At 58.0% G+C, this 22,780-nt stretch overlaps 2 protein-coding genes and 1 long non-coding RNA gene across 7 annotated transcripts in view; 1 reads left to right on the top strand and 2 right to left on the bottom strand.

Moving 5' to 3' along the window:
- Positions 1-22,780, bottom strand: part of LOC139673817 (zinc finger protein 850-like) — a 584,874-nt gene that overhangs the window by 36,416 nt on the left and 525,678 nt on the right. The gene's annotated exons all lie outside the window — the stretch shown is intronic.
- LOC139673863 (class I histocompatibility antigen, F10 alpha chain-like) lies at positions 7,218-12,900 on the bottom strand. Of its 3 annotated transcripts, none has more exons than XM_071559785.1 (8): positions 12,774-12,900; positions 10,394-10,657; positions 8,747-9,022; positions 8,289-8,549; positions 8,082-8,189; positions 7,945-7,983; positions 7,767-7,817; positions 7,218-7,514 (listed from the first exon to the last, which is right to left on the bottom strand). In XM_071559785.1, exons 1-7 carry the CDS (start codon positions 12,847-12,849, stop codon positions 7,804-7,806), a joined length of 1,038 nt encoding a protein of 345 aa, XP_071415886.1. In that variant the 5' UTR covers positions 12,850-12,900; the 3' UTR covers positions 7,218-7,514; positions 7,767-7,803. The 3 variants fall into 3 exon arrangements, with proteins under 3 accessions (XP_071415886.1, XP_071415885.1, XP_071415883.1); XM_071559784.1 differs by having other exon boundaries at positions 7,218-7,451; XM_071559782.1 differs by having other exon boundaries at positions 7,218-7,448.
- Positions 14,534-18,534, top strand: LOC139673913 (uncharacterized). 3 transcript variants are annotated; one of them, XR_011698230.1, is made up of 5 exons: positions 14,534-14,712; positions 15,087-15,262; positions 15,725-15,778; positions 17,169-17,462; positions 18,257-18,534. It is a non-coding gene; the product is annotated as an uncharacterized lncRNA (long non-coding RNA). The 3 variants fall into 3 exon arrangements; XR_011698229.1 differs by having other exon boundaries at positions 14,535-14,712; positions 17,181-17,462; XR_011698228.1 differs by lacking the exon at positions 17,169-17,462 and having other exon boundaries at positions 14,541-14,712.

The raw sequence follows: 22,780 nt of genomic DNA, 5'->3' as shown, positions 1-22,780 counted from the left end.
GAGTTTTGGAGGGTCTCCAGGAGTTGGAGGGGGCTGTTCCGGGGTTTTCGGAGTGTTTGGGGGAGGGGGGTTGGACGGTCCCCGGGAGCCCCCGAACTCATCCAACACCACCACGGCCTCGCTGGGGCCTCACAGAGGAACATCGCGGCGGGGGGAGACCCCGAGGCTGGGATCGACCGGGACCGATCGCGACATGCGACCACTGCCCCGCGCCCAGAAGACCCCGCGCTCGCCGCTCCTGCCTGGCAACTGGTGACGTCACAAAGCTTGAGACTTCCTATTTGCTGCTCCCACCCCGTTCCCATCTGTGGCTCCGCTCGGGGATTGGCCGAGCCGGCAGCGCCGGGAGCCGATCGGGAGAACAGCGCGATCAGAGCTTCAGGGAGCGCCAGGGAATAGGAGCGTGTCCCGGCAGGGCGCGGGGCGAGCGGCAAGGGCGGGCAGCTCCCGGCTCCTCGTGGGGGGTGAGAGGGGTGTGATGGATATGATGGATATGATGGATATGATGGCTGTGATGGCTGTGACAGGTGTGATGGGTGTACCAGGTGTGATGGGTGTGGTGGGTTGTTTCTGGTGTGGTTTTCCCCAGTTCGAGCAGATCCAGCACAGCCGCTGGTACTGGTGCCAGCAGGAGTGTGCCCACCCAGCCAGAGCCCCCCGAAGGACACAGCTGTGCTGGGCACAGACACAGGGAGTGTCTGAGCCTGGCGCTGGTACCGGGGACAGTGCAAAGGTCACCTGAGTGCGGTGAACAGGAGAATGAGCTGCTCCGTCTGGGGGCAGAGCCTAAGCAAGAACTGGAAAGGCCAACGAGTATCAGGGAGAGGGAAAGGGAAACAGAGTGGTGGGGTCACACCCTCCCAACCCCGAGAGAAGCTCGGCAGGAGTCAGGGAAGCTCTGCCCCTCTTGCCATCAGGCAGAAGGGGGAGAACAAGTAGATGGGGGGAATGGAAACAGGCCCCTGCTTGGGGAGGTAAAAGAATCCCCTCTAGACCCCCATCACCTCCCCAGGGGCCTTTACAGAACAGGTACGAGGTCCTGGATCGAGAGGGTCAGGCAGATGGCACTCGAGAAGATAAATCTGTCTGCAGGGTCTCCCAGTTGCACTCCATCGGTCAGATGGATCACAGCCTTGGGTGTGAAGAAGAAAAGAAGGGTAGTTGTAGTTGGTGACTCCCCTCTGAGGGGAACTGAGGGCCCTGTGTGCTGACCCGACCCATCCCACAGGGAGGTTTGCTGCTCCCTGGGGCCTGGGTGAGGGATATCACCAGGAGACCCCCTGAGCTAATTCAGCCCTCTGATTATTACCCAGTGCTGGTTGTCCAGCTGGCAGTGGTGAGGTTGGTAACAGGGGTAGCAGGGTAACTAAAAGGGGCTTTGAGGCTCTGGGTCAGCTGGTTGGTGGGACAGGAGCACAGGTGGCTCTGTATGCTGGGGAGTCTCTTGACTCTGTAGAACGTGAGGTCAGCAATGATGATGTTGAGTGCCCATGGGTGAGAATCAGGGCAGGGCCAACGAGGCAAATGTCCTGGTGGGAGTCTGTTCCAGATCACCCAGCCAGGGTGAGGAGGTGGATGGATTATTCGAGAAGCAGCTGGCAGATGCTTTAAGACCCTCAGCCCTTGTCCTTATGGGAGACTGTCATCTGCCAGATGTGTGCTGGGAACTCAACCCAGCAGAGGAGAGATGTGGGAGGTTCCTGGAGTGTTTGCAGCCTTCTGTCCCAGCTGGAGAAGAGCCTGCCAGGGGTGGGGCCCTGTTGGACCTGCTGTTTGTACCAGAGAAGGGCTGGGGGAGATGTGGTGCTCGGGGGCCATCTGGGGTACAGTGACCATGAAATGATGGAGTTTTCAATCCTTGGTGAAACAAGGAGGGGCATCAACAAAACCTCTGCCTGGGACTTCTGGAGGACAGACTTGGCCTATTGAGGACTCTGATTCAGAGAGTACCTTGGGAAACAGCCCTTGGAAAAACACAGGTGGACACACTTGCAGAGGGAGATGTTGAAGGCACAGCCCTGGAAAAGCTGCATCCCACGGCTTGGACAGGGGCACTCTGTGCTGGGTTAAGAGCTGGCTGATGGCCAGGCCCAGAGAGTGCTGGGCAATGGAGCTGCACCCGGTTGGTATCTGGGCACTGGTGGTGTCCCCAGGGGTCAGTGCTGGGCCCAGTCCTGTTTAACATCTTTATTGATGATCTCGATGAGGGGATCGAAACCACCATCAGCGACTTTGCAGGAGACACCAAGCTGTGGGGAGTGTCGATGTGCTAGAGGGCAGGAGGGCTCTGCAGAGGGACCTGGACAGGCTGGAGAGATGGGCCCAATCCAAGGGTGTGAGGTTCAACAAGGTGCAGTGCTGGGACCTGCCCTTTGGCCACAACCACCCCCTGCAGCAGCACAGGGTGGGCACAGAGTGGCTGGAGAGCAGCCAGGCAGGAAGGGCCCTGAGGGTGCTCATTGACAGCAGCTGGACATGAGCAGTGTGTGCCCAGGTGGCCAAGAAGGCCAATGGGATCCTGGTCTGGATCAGGAATGGTGTGGCCACAGGACCAGGGAACTGAAGCACTGCTGAGGCCACACCTCGAGTGCTGTGCCCAGTCCTGGCCCCTCAGTTTGAGAAGGATGTTGAGGGGCTGCAGCGTGTTCAGGGAAGGGCAACGAGGCTGGGGAAGGGTCTGGAGCACAAGTGCTGGGAGGAGCAGCAGAGGGAGCTGGGGGTGTTGAGGCTGCAGAGGAGGAGGCTGAGGGGAGACCTTCTCACTCTCCACAGCCCCCTGAAAGGAGGTTGTTGCCAGTCGGGGGTCGGTCTCTTCTCCAGGCAACCAGCAACAGGACAAGAGGACACGGCCTTAAACTGCCTGTCACGGGTGGGAGTGGAAGGCTTAGACAAAATTAATTACAGAGGCCCTGCCATGGAGTCACGAGGTGCAAAAGTATCCAATCTCAGCCTTGGATTATGTCAACTGCTTGAATTGAAGGAATTATAGAGGTCCTGCAGGTCTTAATGATGGCAAAGTGACAGTATTTATATGAAATGAATCATTTAGTATTGCAAATTATCAGAGAAAAGATTTTAATGAGAATTATTTACTAGAGAATATAAACTACTGCTGGAACACACATTTGCAGACCAGCAAAACAAAGACAAATTTGCAGGTGCAGCTGCTGAGATAAGAATGGGATCTGTGAAAAGACCTTCAGCTCTCCACAGAAGGAAGAAACAAAGCCTTAAGAGCTCTTTTATAAAGCTGAAATAAGTTGCAAAAAGACTGCTTGGATCCAGCAATTTTGTGAAATATATATTAATTATTAATTAGCTTTAGCAGTGTGCTGTTGTTAGGCACTTTAGGTGTTGGAGACTCGGGGTGGAATCAGGGATTTTAGGGGTGGTTAAAGTGATTGTGGGTGGAATTAAAGAGGATTTTGGGTAGGATGCAGGGGGATTTGGGGTGGAATCAGGCCTTTAGGTGAAATTAGTGGGATTTTAGCCTAAATTAAGGATATTTTGGGTGAAATCGGGGAGATTTTAGGTGGAATTTAAAGAATTTTCAGTGGCTTTAAGGGAATTTTCAGCAGTATGAACAGATTTTTGGAGGGAATTAAGGAAATGTTGGGGGAACTAAAAGAATTTTGGGTGCATTTAAGAGAATTTTGTGTGAAATTAAGGGGATTTTGGTGGAATCTTGAAGATTTGGGGTGAAATTGAGGGGATTTGGGATGAAATTCTGGGGATTCAAGGAGGGATTAAGAAAGGGACTTCTGAGTGGAATTGAGAGATTTGGGGTGCAATTAGGGGGCCTGATGCCACCAGAAGAAACGATGGGACAGAGCAGGTGAGATTTTTGGGGTGTAAAGTCAACAAATCCGCTCTTCCCAATGAATTCCCAATGTCAGTCTGTGTCCTGATGGATGTTCCTCCCCCTGCATTCCTCATGGTCAGTCATGGCCATCTCATGGGTTTGAGCACCTCAGAGTCATGGTCATGTTGTGGCATCTCATGGCCAAATGGTCATTGTCCTCTCATGAGTTTGAGGCCATTTCCACTCAGATATTCCCTTGATTTTGGATGCCTCTCATTTATGTCCCATCAAGGTCACCTGATCCTTTATAGGTCTCCAGGCCCCAGGAATGGCCAGTAACAGGTACAATGATTGTATTGGGTACAATTCTATAATACCATATTAAAAGATGAATAAAGTAGTAATTCTATTAACTCTATTAGTTCTAATTAATAATTCCATTAACTGTAAACAATCAGTACACCATAGACAGAGTCCTCAAAGTTGTAATTTCATGCTATTTTTACCTCCTTCCATCATATTAAGCCTTTGGTTTCCACACAGGAAGAATAAACAAACAACAATTTCCTGATTATTCTCCAGTTCATTCCCCTCCCCAGGCCCAGCCCCTGCCCTGCCCCCTCCTCAGGGCAGGTGAGATCCCAGGGAACAGCCCCAGACTCCTCCAAGGCAGGTACCTGAGATGAGTTTGCTTTTTTTCCTGGGAATTCCATCTTCCCGGATCCACCTGAGACTCCTCCCAGACATCTCTTGGAGCCTCAGTCCCTGACTTTGGACTCTGAAATCCCAGATAACAGCTCCAGCCTTCGACAGGGAAGCTTCCAAGTTGGTTTTGCCCTTCTGGAAGTGGCTTTCTACTTTGGGACCCACTGGAGACTCCTTTGGGCATCTCCAGGTCTTTTCCTCTCTGAGGTTGTACTGATAGCCCAGGTGACAGCCCCACACTGCTCCAATCAGACTGGAGAGGATTTTCCTCTTTCTGTGGCTCCTGTATCTTCCAGGATCTACCTGAGACTCCTCCCAGGTGCCTTCTGGAGTCTTTTCACATCTCCTCAGGGAAGATGAGATCCCATGCAGTAGCCCCAGACTCCTCTAAGGCAGGTCCAGAGATGATTTTTCTCTTTTTGTGGCTCCTGCATCTTCCAGAATCTACCTGAGATTCCTCCCAGGCCTCTCCTTGAGTCTTTTCACATCTCCTCGGGGGAGCTGAGATTCCAGGTGTCCTAGTTTAGCAGGTGGAACCAGTTTATCACTGTGTGGGTATGACCAAAGCTGTGTATTCTCCACCCTCTGTGGCATTTCCCATGAACTGTTAACAATGGACCATTTGCAGCAGCTGCCCAGGGCACACCCGACCCCTCCGGGTGTGAGCTGGGTGTTAGAGAGCCCTGTGAGACAGAGAAGTGTTTCTGTCTTCACATCAGTGACTCAGGTGTGGTAACTCCACTTCAGGGAGGCATCAGCACCTTCACCCCCAGGCTGAGGGGTCATGTCTGCTCATGGGCCATCAGTCCCCTCGTGCATCCAACTTCACAAATAAAGAATTCTGCTTTCTAACACTCACAGAGTCTTGGAGAGAGTTCCTTTACACTCGGGTTTTCAAGAAGCAGAAGAATCTCCGGGATGTGGCACCAGTGCCAAATTTTTACCAAAAAGCTGCAGAAACAAACTTCTTAACACCAATTTGTAGGTGTTAAAAGGGCATTTGTGGCCTAAAATAGGCTTTTAGTAGAAAACCTCTGTGTGTGGGGTGACAGTGAGTGCATCCCTTAAGGAAAGATGTTTGGAGTTCTACCTTAAAGAGAACAGAGCCACCTGTGATGTGTGTGTGGCTTGTGACCAATGAGAGGCTGTGGTGTGTGGAAGGTGAATTGGTTAACCAGTGATGTGGCAGCTTGTTGGATGTGAGAGGGCATAAAAGGTGTGGATGTTACTGCCTGAGAGTTGGATCTACTAGATGTGAGATGATGTAATAGGAACTTCTAGGAAGTACTTCTACTATGAGCTATGAGGATCTGTCTGTCATCTATCTTGAATAAACTAAGTTTTAAGCCTTCTGATGCCTGCTGTGCCTGAGCTCTTCTGACCGCCATCCACGCTGCGCCCCTGCTCGGGACAAAGAGGTGACCCCAATACCTCTGAGGCTGAGTTTGAGTTTTAGCAGGCAGCATTCCATTTATTCCTACTGTGGGATACACGAGAATCCAATCTCTTCAAAAGCTGCATGCAGAGTTACAAAAGCCTCCTGCTTTTATTACCTGATTAACAATTCAAAGCATTACCTAATACTGTTACACTCACTTCCAAACCCACCCCTCCCACAGCACTGCCCTCACCAAGTCCCTGACACGCATCGCAAATTTGAGTCAGAGGTCTCAAAACACCCCTGTCTTCCTAGTGAGGGATAGAATGAGCTCTTAGAGCTGCAAGGGCAACAGCTCCAGGTGGAACACTCAGCTGTTCCAGGTGGGAACACGGAGCTATTCCAGGTGGGAATACCTGGCAGCTCCAGGCATGAACACATGGTTGCTCCAAGTGGGAATATGCAGCTGTTCCAGGTGGGAACACGCAGAGCTCCAGGTGGGAAGCTGCGGTCACTCCAGGTTGGAACATGCAAGTTGCAGGTGGGAATATGGAGAGCTTCAGGTGGGAACACGGAGCTGCTCTGGGCTGCAGGAGCTGGGGGAGCTCCCATAGCAGGTTCACAGCCAGTGAGGGGCAGAGCCGGGAGCAGCATCACCTTTTACTCTGCCCATTCCCGAGCAGTTCCCGTGGGACCGTTCCCTGCTCTGCTCGCCCCTGCCCTGTCCGTGATCGGCCCCAGCCCGGTCCCATTATTGGTGTCTGTGCCCTCATGGTGGTTTGGGGGATTACAGGAGACCCCAAACTAAAACCTGGGACACCTCCACCTCTGGGGTCCCCATCCCTGTTCCCATTCCCATTCCTGGTGTTTCCATCCCAGTCCCATTGTCTCCTGGTGTTCCCATTCCTGTCCCCATTCCAATTCCTGTCATCCCCATTCCCATTCCTGCTGTTCGCAACGTGCTGCCAATGGCCCCATTCCCATTTCTGGTGTCCCAATCCCTGTCCCCATTCCCATTCCTGGGGTTCCTATCCCAATCCTGGTGCCCCATTCTCAGTTCCTAGTGTGCCTAACCTGATCCTGGTGTCCCCATCCCTTTCCCCATTGTCTCCTGGTGTTCCCATTCCCAGTTCCTGATGTCCACAACCTGCTTCCACTGGCCTCATTCCCATTCCTGTGTCCCCATCCCAGTCCTGATGTCCCTGTTCCCAGTTCCTGGTGTCTCCAATCTGTCTCCAGTGTGCCCATCCCTGTCCCTATTGTGTCCCTGTTCCCATTCCTGTTGTTCCCATCCCAATCCTGTTTCCCAAAAAGGAACTGCTGGATGCCAAAGGAGGGAAGAAGGACTTATTGCCAAAAGAGGAGATTTAATTAAAGCATTGGGAATAATTGTGGTTCTTGGTTTTGAGACATGAAAAAGCAGGAAGTTAATCCATTGGGAAAAGGTACAGCAGTGCCAGGGTGAGGGAAGCAGTGGGATGAGCTCTGCCAACAGCTCCTGGCTTTCCCCAGTGAGAGGGAAGGGGCTGGAACAAGCTCCATGGATTGCTCAGGTGGTGATTCCTGCTGGGATGAGAGTGGGGAACAGAGTCACCATGTCCCTGTCCTCATTCCATGGAATGGATCCAGCTGTGGAGGCCATGGAGACCAAGAGCTCCTCTGGAATCCATCATGATCTCGCTCCATCCATCCCACTCAGTCCCACTCTGGAATTCCACCTCTATCCCACTCCAGCCAGCCAGACTGATTCTGTTCTATGGATCCAGCCCTGATCCCACTCCAGAATTCTTTCTGATCCCACTCTGAAATCCTGCCCTGATGTGAAATCCCATCCCAATCCTGCTCCATCCATTATGCCCCAATTCCCCTCGGGAATCCCACCTGGATCCCTCTCTGTATCTGCAGGGGAGCCCTCAGTTCACACATCTGCTCCTGTGGAAAACAGAAGATCCATGAGATTCTGGCCTGGATCACACACCTGGATCCATCCTTAAATCAAGCACAGGATCCATCATGGAGAGGATCTGGATCTGAATCCAGACGTGCTACTGGTACTCACTGATAGGTGTTGTGTTGTATCCATTCCTCTCCCTGTGCCCTATGGAAATAAAGCGGGATCAGCACCTGTGGCACAGGATCCCTGGAATGCTGCCAGGTGGATCCATGTCCATTCCCCACCCCCGTCACGTGAGTTACCGGATTGAAGCTTCCAGACACCGAATCCCATGAGGCTGATGATGATGATGGCAGCGATGACGGACAGGGCGACCACCACTGGGGTGGAATTCCAGATGGATTCTGGCTCTGGGAAGGGTGGGAGTGTGAGGAGAGGAAGGAAACCCCCATCTTACTGCTCCACACTCCCAAATCCCCAGTTCCCACATTTCACATTCCCAGCCTCACCCCAGGTGAAGATCATCCCGGCGTGCTCCACCCGGCACCGGTACTGCTCCCACTCCCCCGGCAGCGCCTCGATCCTGGCCCAGCTGTGGAAGGTGCCGTCGCTGTTGGGAACGACCCCGCCCCACTCCGTCTCCTGATCCCGGTTTTCACCCCCCTTCATCCAGCTGATCCGAATGATCCCGGGGTAGAATCCGTATGCGTGGCAGGACAACGTCAGGATCCCGTGTTCCTCTTTGCCAGAGACATGGACATCGGGGGGCTCTGGAATGTGATAATGGTGACATCCAACCATGGAATTCCCACAAGGATGGGGTGGCAATACGATCTGCCCATGAATTCCCATGGCAATGGAATGGGGCTGAGATCCATCCATGGAATTCCCATGCAAATTACCACATTCCCAAATCCTCCCAAAATCCCAAATTCCATCCACATTTCGATGGGAATTCCATCCCCACCTTTGCGCTCCAGCGCCTCCCGCCCGTATCCGACGTATTTCTGGAGCCATTCTGGACAGATGTGCCCCAGGTAATTTGTCTGCCTCTCCGCCTCGAACCCTTCGTGTTCCCATCTCCTCTTGGTGACCTGGGCAGCGCCGTCGGCCGCCACGAAGCTCTTGGATCCCAGGTCAAAGGAGAGGAAATCCCGCCCGTCGTAGCCGTACCGGTAGGATCCATGGACAGTCCCGTCAGACAGGACATCACAGCCAATAACCCGCTGCCAAGTGTGGAGACCTGGGGGGGAAATGGACCCACAGAGACCCCCCTGGAATTGTGTCCCAGCCCCACAGAACCCCACCCAGAGTGTGATGGAGTCTTATCCCAGTCCCTTGGATCCCCACGGATTCCCACCCAGCCCCACAGGTAACACCCCAGCCCCACAGATCTCATCCCAGCCCCACAGATCTCATCCCAGCCCCACAGATGCCCCCTAGACCCAGAGATCTCATCCCAGCCCCACAGGTCCCACCCCAGCCCCACAGATCCCATCTCAGCTCCACAGATCCCCCCCAGCCCCACAGGTCCCCCCTGGCCCACAGATTCATCCCAGACTCACAGATCACATCCCAGACCAACAGATCCATATCCCAGCCCCACAGGTCCCATCCCAGCCCCACAAATCCCAATCGAGTCCCACAGATCCTATCCCAGACCCACAAATGCCTACTAGACCCATAGATCTCATCCCAGCCACAGAGATTGCTCCCAGACCCACAGATCCCATCCCAGCCACACAGATCCCCCCAAGCCTCCCAGATTCCATCCCAGCCCCAGAGATGCACCCCAACCCTACAGATCTCCCCCAGCCCCAAAGATTCCCCCTCCAGCCCAGAGATCTCCCATAGCTCCACAGATGGCATTCCAGCCCCACAAATACATCCCAGCCCCATAGATGCATCTCAGCCCCACAGATCCCATCTCAGTCCCACAGATCCTATCGCAGACTCACAGATCCCTCCCAGTCCCACAGACCCCATCCCAGCCCCACAAATCCCAGCCCAGCCCCACAGATCCCTCCCAGTCCCACAGACCCCATCCGAGCCCCACAGATCCTGCCCCCCGCTGCCCCACAGACCCCCTCCAGCCCAGAGATCTGCCATAGCACCATGGATTGCAACCCAGCCCCACAGATCCCGTCTCAGTCCCACAGATCCCCTCCAGCCTCAAAGATCCACCTCAGTCCCACAGGTCTGCCCCAGACCCACTGATGGCCCCCAGCCCCTCATATCCCCCCCAGCCCCACAGATCCCAGCCCAGCCTCTCATATCCCCCCCAGCTCCACAGATCCCAGCCCAGCCCCACAGATCCCCTTCCCCGACTTACAAACCCCATCTCCAGCAGCACAGATGCCCCCCAGACCCACAGATCCCAGCACAGCCCAAGATCCCAGCCCAGCCCCACAAATCCCCCCGACCTTCAGATCTAAGCCCAGACCCAAAGACCTCCCGAGACCCACAGATCGTCCCCAGCCTCAAAGATCCCCCTCCAGCCAACAGATCTCTCATAGCACCACAGATCCCATCGCAGCCCCACAGATGCACCTCAGCCCCACAGACCCCATCCCATACCCACAGATCCCCCCCATTCCCAGCTGCCCCCACTCACCCCCACTCTGGTTGTACCGGCCCCGCAATATCTCCAGGTTGTCAGCAGTCACGTGCTGGTTCCTCTTGTTGATCTCAGTCTGTCCATCCCAGTATCCCAGCTCGGGTCCCTTCTCCATCCACGGCGTCTGTGGCTCCACCCGGCCCTGCTCGCTGTCGTAGCGGGTGATGGGGATCCCATCCAGGAACCCCATGGACATGAACTGAGGGACCCCCGGGCTGGGCTCCGACACTGCCACAAACTGGTACCACAGGGAGTGGAGAACTGGGGGGACACAGAGATTTGGGGGCCTGGGGGATCACGGGTAAAAGAAACGGGGAACTGGGTAAGGCAGGAAGGGGCTTTGGGGATCCCAGGGAAGTTGGTGCAGGGAGTGTCGGTGCCAGGGTAGGGGGTGCAAGGGGGTCCCACTGCACAGGACTGGGGGCTCAGGGGGGTCCCAGAGTCAAGGAAAAGGAGGGTACAGGGATTGGGAGAGGTGGAACAGGGAGTCCAAGAGGTACCTTTGTCCAGGTAACGGGGATCCAGGGGCCCTCAGGGTTAGGGAAAGGGGATCACAGGGTGAGGAGACCCAGAATGGCCAAGAAACAGGGTGCAGGGGGTGTTGGTGCAGGATAAAGGGGTGCAAGGGGGTCCCTCTGTACGGGAATGGAAGCTCAGGGGGGTCTTGCTGCCATATAGGGGGGTGTAGGAGGGTGCTCGTGCCCAGGAATGGGAGTACAGGGGTGTCCCAGTTGCAAATAAAGGGGATTAGGGGGTCTGGGTGCTGAATAAGAGGTGCAGGGAGTCCCCATGCCCAGGAATGGAGGTTCAGGGGGGTCCCAGTGTCAAGGAAAGGGGAGTGAGGGCACGGGGAGATGTTCGATGGAGGTTCAGGGGTCCCTGTGCCCAGGAAAGGGCAGTCCAGGGATCCCCAGTATCGAGGAAAGTGGGGTCTGAAGGCTGGTAAAGGCAGGAATGGGGGTCCAGGGGGTCCCAGGATCAAAGAAAAGGGGTGCTGGGAGAGGAAAAATGGCTGGAAAAGGGTGCACATACTGGTGCAGGATAAGGGGGGTTCAGGGGGGTCCTGGTGCTGAACAAGGGAGGATCCAAGGGGATACAAGGGTAAAGGAATGGCGGGTGCAGGGACTGGGAGACGTGGAATAGGAGGTCCAGGGGGTCCCTGTGCCCAGGAAGAGGGGAGGGGGGGAAGGGGTCCAGGGGTCCCCAGTGTTGAGAAGAGGGAAGTCATGAGAAGGAGAGACCTGGGATGGCTGGGAATGGGGGTTCTGCAGGTCCTTGGTGTAGAGGAAAGGAGGGGCTGGGGGCTGGGAAAGGCTGGAGTGCGGGTCAGGGGGTCTTAGGATCAAGAAAAAGGAGGATCTGGGAGAGGTGGGATGGCCAGGAAAGGGGGTGCAGGGGGGTACTGGTACAGGAAAGGGGTGTAGGGGAGTCATGGTGCTGGATGAGAGATTGCAGAGGGTCCTGGTGCCAGGGTATGAGGGTGCAGCGGGGCCCCAGTGCCCAGGAATTGCAGCCAGGGGGGTTCCAGTGCCTGGGACCCCCTGCAGGAAGAGCAGGGAGTGGAAAACTGGGGAAACTGTAAGATTGGCGGGTTTGGGAGGTCCAGCGGTCAAGGAAGTGGGACTGGGAGAGCCAGGAAAGTCGGGAAGGGTCCAAGGTTCAAAGAAGGGGGGGGATGGGACTGGGAAAGGAGAGACAGAGGGCCCAGGGGGTCCCTGTGCCCAGGAAAGGGCAGTCCAGGGGTCCCCAGTGTTGAGGAAAATGGGGGCTGGGGACTGGGAAGGGCAGGAATAGAGATTCAGGGGGTCCCAGGATCAAGGAAAAGGGAGGATGAGGGGGCTGGGAGAGGCAGGATGGCTGGAAAAGGGATTGCAGGGGGGTATTTGTTCAGAGTAAAGGGGCTCAGGGGGGTCCTGGAGCCGGGGATGGGGTGCAGGGGGGGCCCTTGTTCGGAAACGTGTGTTCAGGTGGTCCAAGTGAGGGATAAGGTGGCTCAGGGTGTCCCAGGAATGGGGGCTCAAGGGGTTTCCTGTGCCCAGAAATGGGTGTTCAGGGAAGTCTTCTTCCCAGGAGTGGAGATTTAGGGAGGATCAAGGGGTCTCCATGTCCAGGAGTTGCGGTTCAGGAGGTTTCCCGTGCCCACGAATGGGCGTTCAGGGGTCCCGGTGCTGGAAAAAGGTGTTTAGGAGGGTCCCGGTACTGCGGGAGGGAGTTTGGGGAGAGGGGTTCCAGTGCCCAGGAATAGGGGTTAAGGGGGTCCCGGTGCCCGAGAATGGGGGTTCAGGGAGGTTCCCGTGCCCGGGCATGGAGGTTCAAGGTGTTCTCAGTGCCCGGGCATGGCAGTTCCGGAGTTCCCCGCTCCGATGGTCCCACTTACCCTCCGTTGCCCCCCCCGGGGCCCCCAGGAGCCCCAGCAGCCCCAGGAGCGCCCCCAGACCCAGCGCTGGGGCCATCGCGCTGCTCCGCTGCGGGCCCGCCCGGCCCGGACCCGGCCCGCACCCGGCCCAGGCCCCGCCCACAGAGCCGCCTCCGGCCGCCCGATTGGCTCCGCTGTTTCCCGATCGCCAATGGAAGCCCGATTCGCCTGTGACGTCATCGGTCTCCGGGCAGATTCCGGCGGCGCAGGTTGTGAGACGGGAAAGCGAAAGTGTCCGAGGGAGCGCGGGGGGGGTGGGGCGGGGACGGGGGAATTCCCGGGAATTCACCTGGATCCCCTTTGGGACCCCTCCTGGGACCCCTCTGGATCCCCCCGGGACACCTTGGGACTCTCCACGGCCACGAATTGCGGGATCCCCGGGCCGGGCTGGGCTGAACTCCCGCGCCCTGCGGTGAAACTCGGCCTTAAACCCGCTGGTTCGGGGGCGGGATCGGGAAAGGGCGGCGGTGCCGGGAAGGGACCGGGACGGAGCGGGACAGGCTGGGATGGACTAGGGTGGAGTGGGATAGACTGGGACACCGGGATACACCGGGACCAGAACTGGGACAACAGGGATCGTACTGGGAACAACTGGGACCACATTGATGGGACTGGGGTCCGACTGGCATCATACTGGGAGTGACTGGGATCATTGTGAGGGCAGGTGAGACCATGCTGAGGGCACCTGAGATCATGGTGGAGGGGACTGGGATCATATGGGAGTGAGTGGGGCCACGTTGGAGGTGACTGGGAGCCACTGGGCCCATGCTGGGAGTGCCCTGGGCCCCACTGGGTGGAACTGGGCGGCTCTGGCCCAGCTGGGGCTCAGGGTTGTTCTCTCCCAGGGCCCCTCGGGCCTGGCCGGGGCTGCAGTTCTGAGCCAGGGCCAAGCAGGGACTCCCCGGGTCCCACTGACACCCCCGGCCCTGCAGAGCCGAGGGACAGGGAATGGCTCAGGGACAGGGAATGGCCAGGGATAGGGAATGGCCAGGGACAGGGGATGGCCAGGCATAGGGAATGGCCAGGGACAGGGAATGGCCCCGGCGACAGGGAATGGTCCCGGGGACAGGGAGCAGCCGAGGGCCATGGCATGGCTGGTTCCTGCCCTGGATGTCACCGCCGGAACGTTCGTTCCCCCCCCGTGGGCAGCGAGGGGCGCTGGAGGGTCCCTGTGCCCCCCTGCCCTCAGTCCATGCCGGCACCGCTCCGGGCCGTGTCGCTGTCACGGAGCGGCCGCTGCCCCGGGGCAGGCTTGGCTGCAGAGTTTGGGGATAAACCCGCCCCGCTGGGTCGGGGGGGGCAGCCCTGGACACCAGGGCTCTGCTCCTGGGGCTCTGCAGGGGCTCCCGCGGGGGCTCGGCCTCCTTGGGGCATCCCCTGCTCCGGCCTGGGCTCCTCCCGGGCTGCGGGGGCGTCTCTGCCCCATCCCGGGCTCCTCCGCAGGGCACAGTCGCTCCAGCTCAGGGGCACACGGAGCTCCAGCCGGGTCGGAATAGCAGCGATTCCCTGCGCTCCCGGAGCCCGGGCACATCGCCAGGGTGGGAATGCTCACGGGGCGGCTCCGGGCACATCGCCAGGGTGGGAATGCTGCAGCGGCGGCTCCGGGCACATCGCCAGGGTGGGAATGCCCAAGGGGCGGCTCCGGGCACATCGTCAGGGCTGTTTCCCGCAAACCGCGGGGGTTTCGGAGAGGGAGGCGGGTTCGTTACAAAGTGCGGGCGGGGGGCGGGCACTCGGCTCCGCTCGGCCCGGCCCGGCCGCGGCCCCCGAGGGGCTCGCCCTCCGTGTCCCCTCCCCAGGGCCCGCGGAGGGAGCGGCTGCCCGAGGGCTCCTCCTTCCCCCTCGCTCGGAGCCGGGGCCGCAGCAGCGCTGGCCCGTCCGCGTCCGCTCGGCCCGACAGGTGTGGCCGCCCCGTCCCCGGGAGTGTCCCCGGCCGGTGGGACCGGGCTTGGAGCCCCCTGGGCTGGTGGGAGGTGTCCCCGGCGGGCCACGGGTGGGGCGGGGTGGGCTTTATGGTCCCTCCCAACACAAGCCATGATGGGACTGAAACACAGGCGCGATCCGGGATGGACCGGGATGGGGGTGTGGGATGGACCGGGGTGGGGGTGTGGGATGGACCGGGATGGGGTGTGGGATGGACCGGGATGGGGTGTGGGATGGACCGGGATGGGGGTGTGGGATGGACCGGGGTGGGGGTGTGGGATGGACCAGGATGAAGAAAAATTGGGATTTGAGTTTAGTTTTCTCTTCCCATGATTGCTGTGCCATATCCAGAGAGAATTTGTGAGGCGGAAGGAGGATGTGGAACTAGAGGAGAAATAATAGGCAGATTTCTCCTCCACGTCCTGCTCCATCTCCCCTGGGCCTCCCCCTCCAGCCCAGCCCAGCCTGTGGGTCCCACCTTGGGGTCCCAGTGACCCCCCAGGTGTCTCCTTGCAGGGACACCTCAGGTAAGGGCTGAATTACTCTTTTACTTTCTGATAAAAAGTGGACATTCCTGTTGACTGTTTGGATTCCCTCTCTTTTGGTCACTGGAGAAAAGCCCCTTTGAATAATTCCCACATGCACTTGTGGACTCATTTCCCTTCCCTGGGCAGCAAAACAAAAGGCCACAACTATATTGGGCTGTAATAGTTTTGAAATGCTCTTTGGGGCACAAAAGTCCTGTATTTGCTCCAAACTCAGAGTGTTTGGGAGTATTTTCCTTGACAAGTTTCTCTGCTGTTCCCTACTAGATGTTTTCTCCTCCTCTTTCTCCCCCACTTGGTTTTCACCCCCAAATGCCCTAAAGTGCAGCCTGGGGCAGCAGGAATTTGGGGGCTGAGGACAGTAAAAACTCTGCATCAGTGAAACCTTATTCAAAATCAAGTGTTGGAGTGGGAAGAATGACCCTTTTGGTTCCTACTTTGCAGGCACAGGTAGATGGTTCTTACCTGGAGAATATTTACCTGTGGAGGAACTGCTGGGTAAGGACTGGTAATAATTGGAATTTGTTGGTATCAGGGTTTATACATAGTTTTAATTAATGTGGAAACTCTTTGCAGCTCCCAATGACCCACCAGCAGCATCCACATTCTGGGCCAGTGGATTCTTGTCCTCTTTCTCTGTTTATGTTCTTATAAATATTCTACAGACTGTAATCGTGGGGTCAGTTTTGGTTTGCTGAACCTGTTAATTTTTAACTTTGGCTTGGGGATAGTGCATGGCCAGGGAAAGCAGGAAATGAGTTTAGGAAAAGCAATGAAGAAGGTGGGAAAATGTGCTGATGTGGGAGGTCACAGCAATAACAGGGCTGAGCACAGGCTGGGACAGGAAACACTGAACAAAAAACAGCCTTGAGGAAAGAAACAGGCTTAGAAAAATGCCTGTGGGGGGAGAGTTTGGGGGATTATCAGCTTTTTGTGGTTTTATATTTCGGCCATGGGAGCATCATGGGACAGCCCCGGGATGGAGCAGGAGCTGTCCAGGCCCTGAGAGCTCAGGGTGTTGTCTGAGATCAGCTCATGGCAGGAGGGGCTGAGGGTGCCCCTGTCCCCTCTGTGCCCCCCAGGGGTGGCAGGAGGAGCTGAGGATGCCCCTGTCCCCTCTGTGCCCCCCAGGGGTGGCAGGAGGATCTGAGGGTGCCCCTGTCCCCTCTGTGCCCCCCAGGGGTGTCAGGAGGAGCTGAGCGTGCCCCTGTCCCCTCTGTGCCCCCCAGGGGTGGCAGGAGGAGCTGAGGGTGCCCCTGTCCCCTCTGTGCCCCCCAGGGGTGGCAGAAGCCCCTCAGGAAGCAGGTCTAGAGGGACCATCCCCTGTCCTGGGGCCTCCACGAGCTGCCCTGCACAGGGTGGGGAGACGGGGTGGGCTCAGGTGGGGCTGAAGCACCTTGTGGGGTGACCTGGGGGTCTGGGCTGAAAACACCTCACAGCTGTGCAAGTCCTTGAGACAAAACCTTTCCAGGGCACACAGAGATGGCAGAGCCAAGGGTGAGGTGGGAAAACAAAGCGAGTCCTGGTTCTCTTAAGGCTGAAATCACCTAAACCCGGCAAAAGGAAAATTGTGCTTGACTTTCCTGGCAGGAAAGAGTCCCAAATCAGGCATTTCCAACTCCCCAATTCCCACCCTGAGCAGGAACTGGCTTAGTTTGCACAGGTGAGACTCAGCTGCTGCGATGGAGCCACTGCAGGGGAGGGCAGAGGAAGGGACCAGTAAGAACCAGTTCTTGTTTTGGAGTTCTGGTTTAGGGTTTTGAGGGCAGCTAAAATTGGCTCAGAGAGCTGTGAGGGGGAATGATAGAGAATGTGAAGGTTGTTTGCCAGCTGTGGGGAAGGATTAAGAAGGTTAAAGAAGGATTAAGAAGGTTTAAATTGTTTACAGGCTGTGGGTCAGGCTGTGGGTCCGAGAAGGAGCTGCGGGAGGGACCGGGGAGAGCTCCGGGACGGGACCGCGGGAAATGCGAGGAGTGACGGCGGAAATAACCAATAGACACTCAGGACGGAAGAGTGACAGGCACAGCAGCCAATGGGCGTTCGGCGCTTTCCTCCAGCCCCGCCCCGCTGGGCCCGCCCGTCGTTTCCCGGGCGGAACTTCCCCGCCCGCCCCGATCGGCAGAAGAGCCCGGGCAGGGCCGGGCCGGGTTAGATGGGGCCGGGCAGGGCCAGACAGGGCCGGGTAAGGCAGGATCGGTCAGTCCCGCCGCGGTGCCCCGGGCGCTCCCCCCGCCGCAGCCCCCGCTCCGCCGCTGCCGGGCCGGGCCTGGCGCTGGGTCGGGCCCCGCGGTCTCCGCTGCTGCTGTCGAGGGCCGAGGGAGCCGCGAGCGGGGCCGGGCTCGGCGCTCCGAGGGGATGGGCAGGGAGGGGCTGCGGGGGGCACAGGGGAGGCCGGGGGGGTCCCTGGGAGCCCGCAGGGAGCAGCGAGTGCCCTGCGGAGCCGCCGAGATGCTGCCCGGGCTCTGCCAGCAGATGGATCCGGGCCGGCTGAGGAGGGAGCTGCGGGACAGCTCGGGGGGCGCGGGGGCCCTGCCTGGGGGCGGCACCCACGAAAGCCGCTCTCCCTCCCTCTGCCGGCGGGCAGGGCAGGGAAAATCCAACGGAGGGCTCGGCACTTGGCGTGGGGAGCGGGAGAGATCCCTCCCCGAGCACCAGCGCGGGCAAATCAGACTCCCAGCGGGCGTGGGAATTAAATTGGTACTGCCGGAATGAGAGCAGGAGAAGGAGAACTAAACCCGACCAAGCCCTTCCCCCCACCCCTCCCTCCTTCCCAGTTCTCCTCCTCCCCCCTCAGCGGGGCAGGGAGCTGGGAATGGGGGTCCCAGCCAGTTGTTGGTGCTGCTGCTCAGGGAGAGGGGTTGGAGTCCTTGCCCTGCTCCCCTGAGGCTTTGGGATTATCCTCTTTTATCCTCTTTCTTGATGCTGAAACAAACTGCGGAAATTTCCTGATTTTTATTTCCCTTTTTTTTTCCCCAGGTTTTGGATACAGGAGAAAGAAATCCTTGTACCTCTATGAACAGGAACTGCTGGAAGTCTCCAGGGCCAGACCAAACTTGGGCTTAACACACAAAAACATGAAGGAAAAGGAGAGGACAATGTTGGGAATTGGTGGTTGTTTCATGAAATGGTCCAAGTGTCTCAAATCTGGGGAAAATGTGAGTTTGGGGGTTGGAAAATGAGATGGGGATGGAGCCCCTGTGGCTTTTTCCATCATGTGATTGGGTTTGGTTTCCTTATTAAACTGTCCCAGCTGAGCCCGTGGGGATTGGCATTTCCCCCTTGGATTGTGTCCCCCAGCCCAGGGTGGAGCAGAGTGTGTGAGCAGCTGGGAGGGATCAGCTGCCCCCGGGGTTAAACCAGGCCAGGGTGGGGGGTGGGGGGTGCTGAGCACGGGACTGGGACCCTCCCAGCTGCTCCTGCCCCGGGGACACCCTCAGCACCAGCCCGGCTGTGCTCCTGCCCAGGGCACCCTGGGCAAGGCAGAGCCCGGGGGGATGAACGTGCCCCGGGGTCCCAGCGCTGCTCCGGAGCAGGAGGCAGTGCCAGCCCCTCCCGGGGCCAGCCAGGCCTGGAGCCACAGCCTGGCAGCTGGGCAAGGCCAGCCTGCAGGGAGGAAGGGCTGGGGAAGGCGCTGCCACCCCTGGGGGGCACAGAGGGGACAGGGGCACCCTCAGCTCCTCCTGCCACCACCTCAGCTCGGACAACACCCCGAGCTCCCGGGGCCTGCACAGCTCCTGCTCCAGCCCAGGGCTTTGCCAGGATGCTCCTGTGCTCCTAAAATAAAGCACAGAGAGCTGATAATCCCCCCAGGCACTCACAGCTCTCCTCAGCAAAGAAAACTCATCCCATAGGAGTGATTTGTGCAATAATTAAAAGAAAAAAGTCAATTAAACAGAACAAGGATCAACTGACTGAGTGGAAATACCTGTGGCTGCTGCTGTCCAGTCAGTGGCAACTGCAAAGGGTTTCTGTGCTTATTAAAACTCTATAAACCCCCCACATCAATGCCCAGCAGGTGTTCTTACAATCACCACAGTGAATAAAATTATTCCCAGCCCCTGCACCTGGTACTTCCCCCACAGGTAAAGAGTTTCCAGGTGAGGACCCCCTGCCTGTGTTTCCAAAGGGAAGACCCAAAAGGATGTTTTTTCCCTGTCCAAATGCTGGAATTTTCAACAAGGTTTCACTGATGCAGCATTTTGTTCCTGTCCCCCATCCCCAAATCCCTCCTGCTCCAGGCTGCAGCTTGGGGCATTTTGGAGGGAAAACCAAGGGGGGGGTGGGGGGAAGAGGTGGGAAAAAAGGTGATGGAAGCACAGAAATGTCTCTCCCTCACAGATTTCCCCTCCTTTCCTCTCTCCCAGGTGTCTTGACTCCCACCCCCAGGCCTGTTTTGGATCAAAGCTCCAGGAGATTCCTCTGGGTGGGGGGACAGCAGCTCCCAAACCCCTCCCAAGGGCCCCTCCAGCCCTTCCCCCACCGGCCCCCAGTGGGTCAGGGGGATGGAACCCACCAGCCTTCCCCACCCAGAACCATTTCCCAGCCCTGGGCAGGGCCTCTGCTCCAGGGAAAGGCTCCTTCTCTCTCCCAGCACAAGAGGGCAAAGAAAAGCAGCCCCAGCTGTGGGTGCTGAGCACCAGCTGCAGCTCCAAAGCTGTTCCTGGGCTGGGAAGCAGGAGGGGGATGCAGATGTTTCCTGTGCCCTCTGCCCAGTGCAGAGGGAGGGGCAGGAGGGGCAGAGCTGGGGAGGGCAGAGGTGGTGCTGGGGCCGGGGGTCTGTCCCTGCAGCAGGGCGGGGACACCCCTGGCTGTGCTCAGGGGGGCTTTGCTCACCTGGGGCTGCATCCAGGGCTCTCAGGGACCCCTAACCCTGACCCCCCAAAGGTGCTGCTGCAGCAGCCCTGGAAGCAGCTGTGGGACACACCCCACGGGGGTTGGGGGGAAGAAATCCCCAGGAAGGGACGTGGGAGGGTGTCAGGGGATTTTGCTCCCTGTTCATCAGGTGCTTGAGGCCACCAGAGAGCAGAGCCAGGAAAGGGCCTCGTTTGTTTGTGCAGGTGATTGTTGGATAGGGATGGCAGGGTTGGTTCCCACATTCCCTTACTCAGCTCCCACATCCCCCCTGAGTGTCTGTCCCAGCCCCATTTTCTCCGGGCTCCGTGTGACCCTGAGCTCTCCCCGGGCTGTCACACCCTGTCCCTGCCTTGAGGGGACCCCGGGGGGGTGGGTGACCTGGCGGGGGGCACAGGATCCTCCTCAGCTCCCGGAGATGCCGTTCAGGCTGGGACAAGCGGGCTGTCCCCTCTGTGCCACCCACCAGGACACTGCAGAGGGGGATGCCGAGCCCTGTCAGGGACATCAGGGATCAGGTGGGAAGGGGCACCATCCCCCCCAAATAGCCCCTGGGGGCAACTCCTCTGCCAGCACAAGGGACAGCGCCAGGGTGGCCGCCAGAGCCCAAATGGGACAGTGGGGGCGGCTGTGGTGAGGAGCCCCCATGTCCTGGAATGCCAGATCCTGTTCAAGGAATGGGCATGGTAAAAGGGGGAGATTTAAGGCATCCATCACTCCCCACCCCCAGAGCCCGAGGCAGGGTGTCCTGGGGCAAAGCTCCCTGGGGAGACACCCCAAGTCCCTGCAGCCTCCCTGAACAGGGGAAGGGGGAGCTGAGTGTCCCTGAAAAAACTCCGTTCCATCCTTTGGGGGTCCCAGCGTGGGGTGTGGGACAGCAGCCAATCAGAGCCTGGAGAAAAGCCCCCCAGGCCCCTTCTCCCTCAGTCCGGGCCTCAGTTTGCCCACCCTGAGCAGCCCTTGGGGACCCGAGGGGTGGCATCACCCCACCCCCATCAGCACCCCCACCAATCTGGGGGCCCAGCAGACACGACCCCCCAGTCCCTGCACCCCTGGGATGGGGTGTGGGGGATTTGTATCCAGAGGAAGGAAAACCAGGGGAAAGGACAAGGAGTTTCAGCACGAGGTACTGAAAGGAGAAAAGTGTTTCTCACTTCCCAGAATGGTGAAAATAAAAGATCAAGGTGTTGATCCTGACCTCTAAGAGAGGAGAATCAATAAAATATAATTGATTCATAAAATGTTGAAATCAAACAATAAATATCAGATGTATTTAAAAAATATACAAACACAGTGTTGTGGAACTGGCACGTATTCAGTTCAAGCCCTGGGGAATCCTTTTGCCTGCCCTCTAATTAGGAGCACTTTATTAGGTTAATTAACCACTGATTCATTACTCTCTATTCGTCTGACAGGCACAGGCCAGCACAGGCTCCACAGGCTGCAGGGCTGCTGCTCCTGCCAGGACTCAGGGCATTGGTTTTATTTGCCCCCAAAAGGGAAAACAGCCCCAAATCCCTTTGGCCGAGCGGAGGAGGGAACAGATTTGCGTCAGAAAGGACCATAAATCGTTTTTCCCCAGCTTTGGAAGAACAAACCAAAGAGAACTGAGACGAGACCCCCTCAGTCGGGCCCTGGAGCGCGGGGAAGTCGCGTCGCAGCCGCTCCGGCTCCGGCAGCGGCACCGCCGGGTCGTGACGGGGAGGGGCGGGCGGGGAGGGGGAGCCGGGCGGGGAATCCCGGCGGGAACGGGGACTGGAAGGGCAAGGGGAAGGGCCCTGGGGGAGCCGCTCCGAGGGGGCCCCGCCAGGCCGTGGCACTGAATGAGCCGCCCCGCGGGACGGGCGAAGTGCGAATACAAAGCACATAATGAAGGAAATGGAACAGAGATCGGCACTGAGGGGGCCCGGCCGGCACTGACGAGCCGCCCCGCGGGACGGGCCCTGTCGGGAGTCACCGGAGGTGGGGGCGAGGTCTGAAGAGAATAAAATGCAGAGGATAGAAATAGTAAAACAAAAGATCCGCACCGGGGGAGTCTCCGCCGCCCGATAACTGAAAGAACTGCACGGCGAGACGAGTGAGGAGGAGCGGCGGTGAAATAGTCGCCCTGGGTGGGGTGCGGGAATAAAATGGAATGGAATAAAATAGAGAGAGTAGAATAAAATGCACTCAAAGAGCCTTCCCGAGTCACCGAAAGAGCTGCCCCGAGGGACCCGCTGTCGGGTGGTGTCAAAGGGCTGTACCGAGGGGAGGGCGAGGGGTGACTGGAATTAAGCACAGAGAATAAAATCAATAGAATCAAAAGCCGCGCTCGGGGGGTCCCCGCCGCCCCGGATCTAAAAGAGCTGCCCCGAGGGAGCGGGGAGTGTGAGGGGCTGGGGACCGGCACGGAGGGGTCCCGGCCGTCCCGTGTCACTGAAGGAGCTGCACAGCGGGACAGGCGAGCTGTGAATACAGTCAATTAGAGACAATAAAATAAATCGAATAAAAACCTGCGCCGAACGGTCTCCGCTCCGTATCTAAAAAGAGCTGCCCCGAGGGAGCGGCGGGGATGGCACCGTGGAGGTCGGACGGTGTTCGGTGTGCCCGAAAAAGCCGCATCACTGGGCGGGGACAGAAGGGCGGCACCGAGGGACGGGAAGTGTGAAC

This window comes from Pithys albifrons, chromosome 7 (genome assembly GCF_047495875.1).
Source record: "Pithys albifrons albifrons isolate INPA30051 chromosome 7, PitAlb_v1, whole genome shotgun sequence".
Classification (NCBI taxonomy): Eukaryota; Metazoa; Chordata; class Aves; order Passeriformes; family Thamnophilidae; genus Pithys; species Pithys albifrons.
The sequence above is the reverse complement of the archived record's forward strand: the minus strand, read 5'-3'. Positions and strand labels throughout refer to the sequence as shown.

What these genes read in the sequence shown, in the direction of transcription:
- LOC139673863 (XM_071559785.1), bottom strand. Translation starts at nt 12,849, where the DNA reads ATGGCCCCAGCGCTGGGTCTGGGGGCGCTCCTGGGGCTGCTGGGGCTC. An exon ending in GGAGGCGCTGGAGCGCAAAG is followed by an intron (nt 8,550 to 8,746) that starts GTGGGGATGGAA and finishes ATCACATTCCAG; the next exon opens with AGCCCCCCGATGTCCATGTC. An exon ending in CGGGATGATCTTCACCTGGG is followed by an intron (nt 8,190 to 8,288) that starts GTGAGGCTGGGA and finishes CACCCTTCCCAG; the next exon opens with AGCCAGAATCCATCTGGAAT.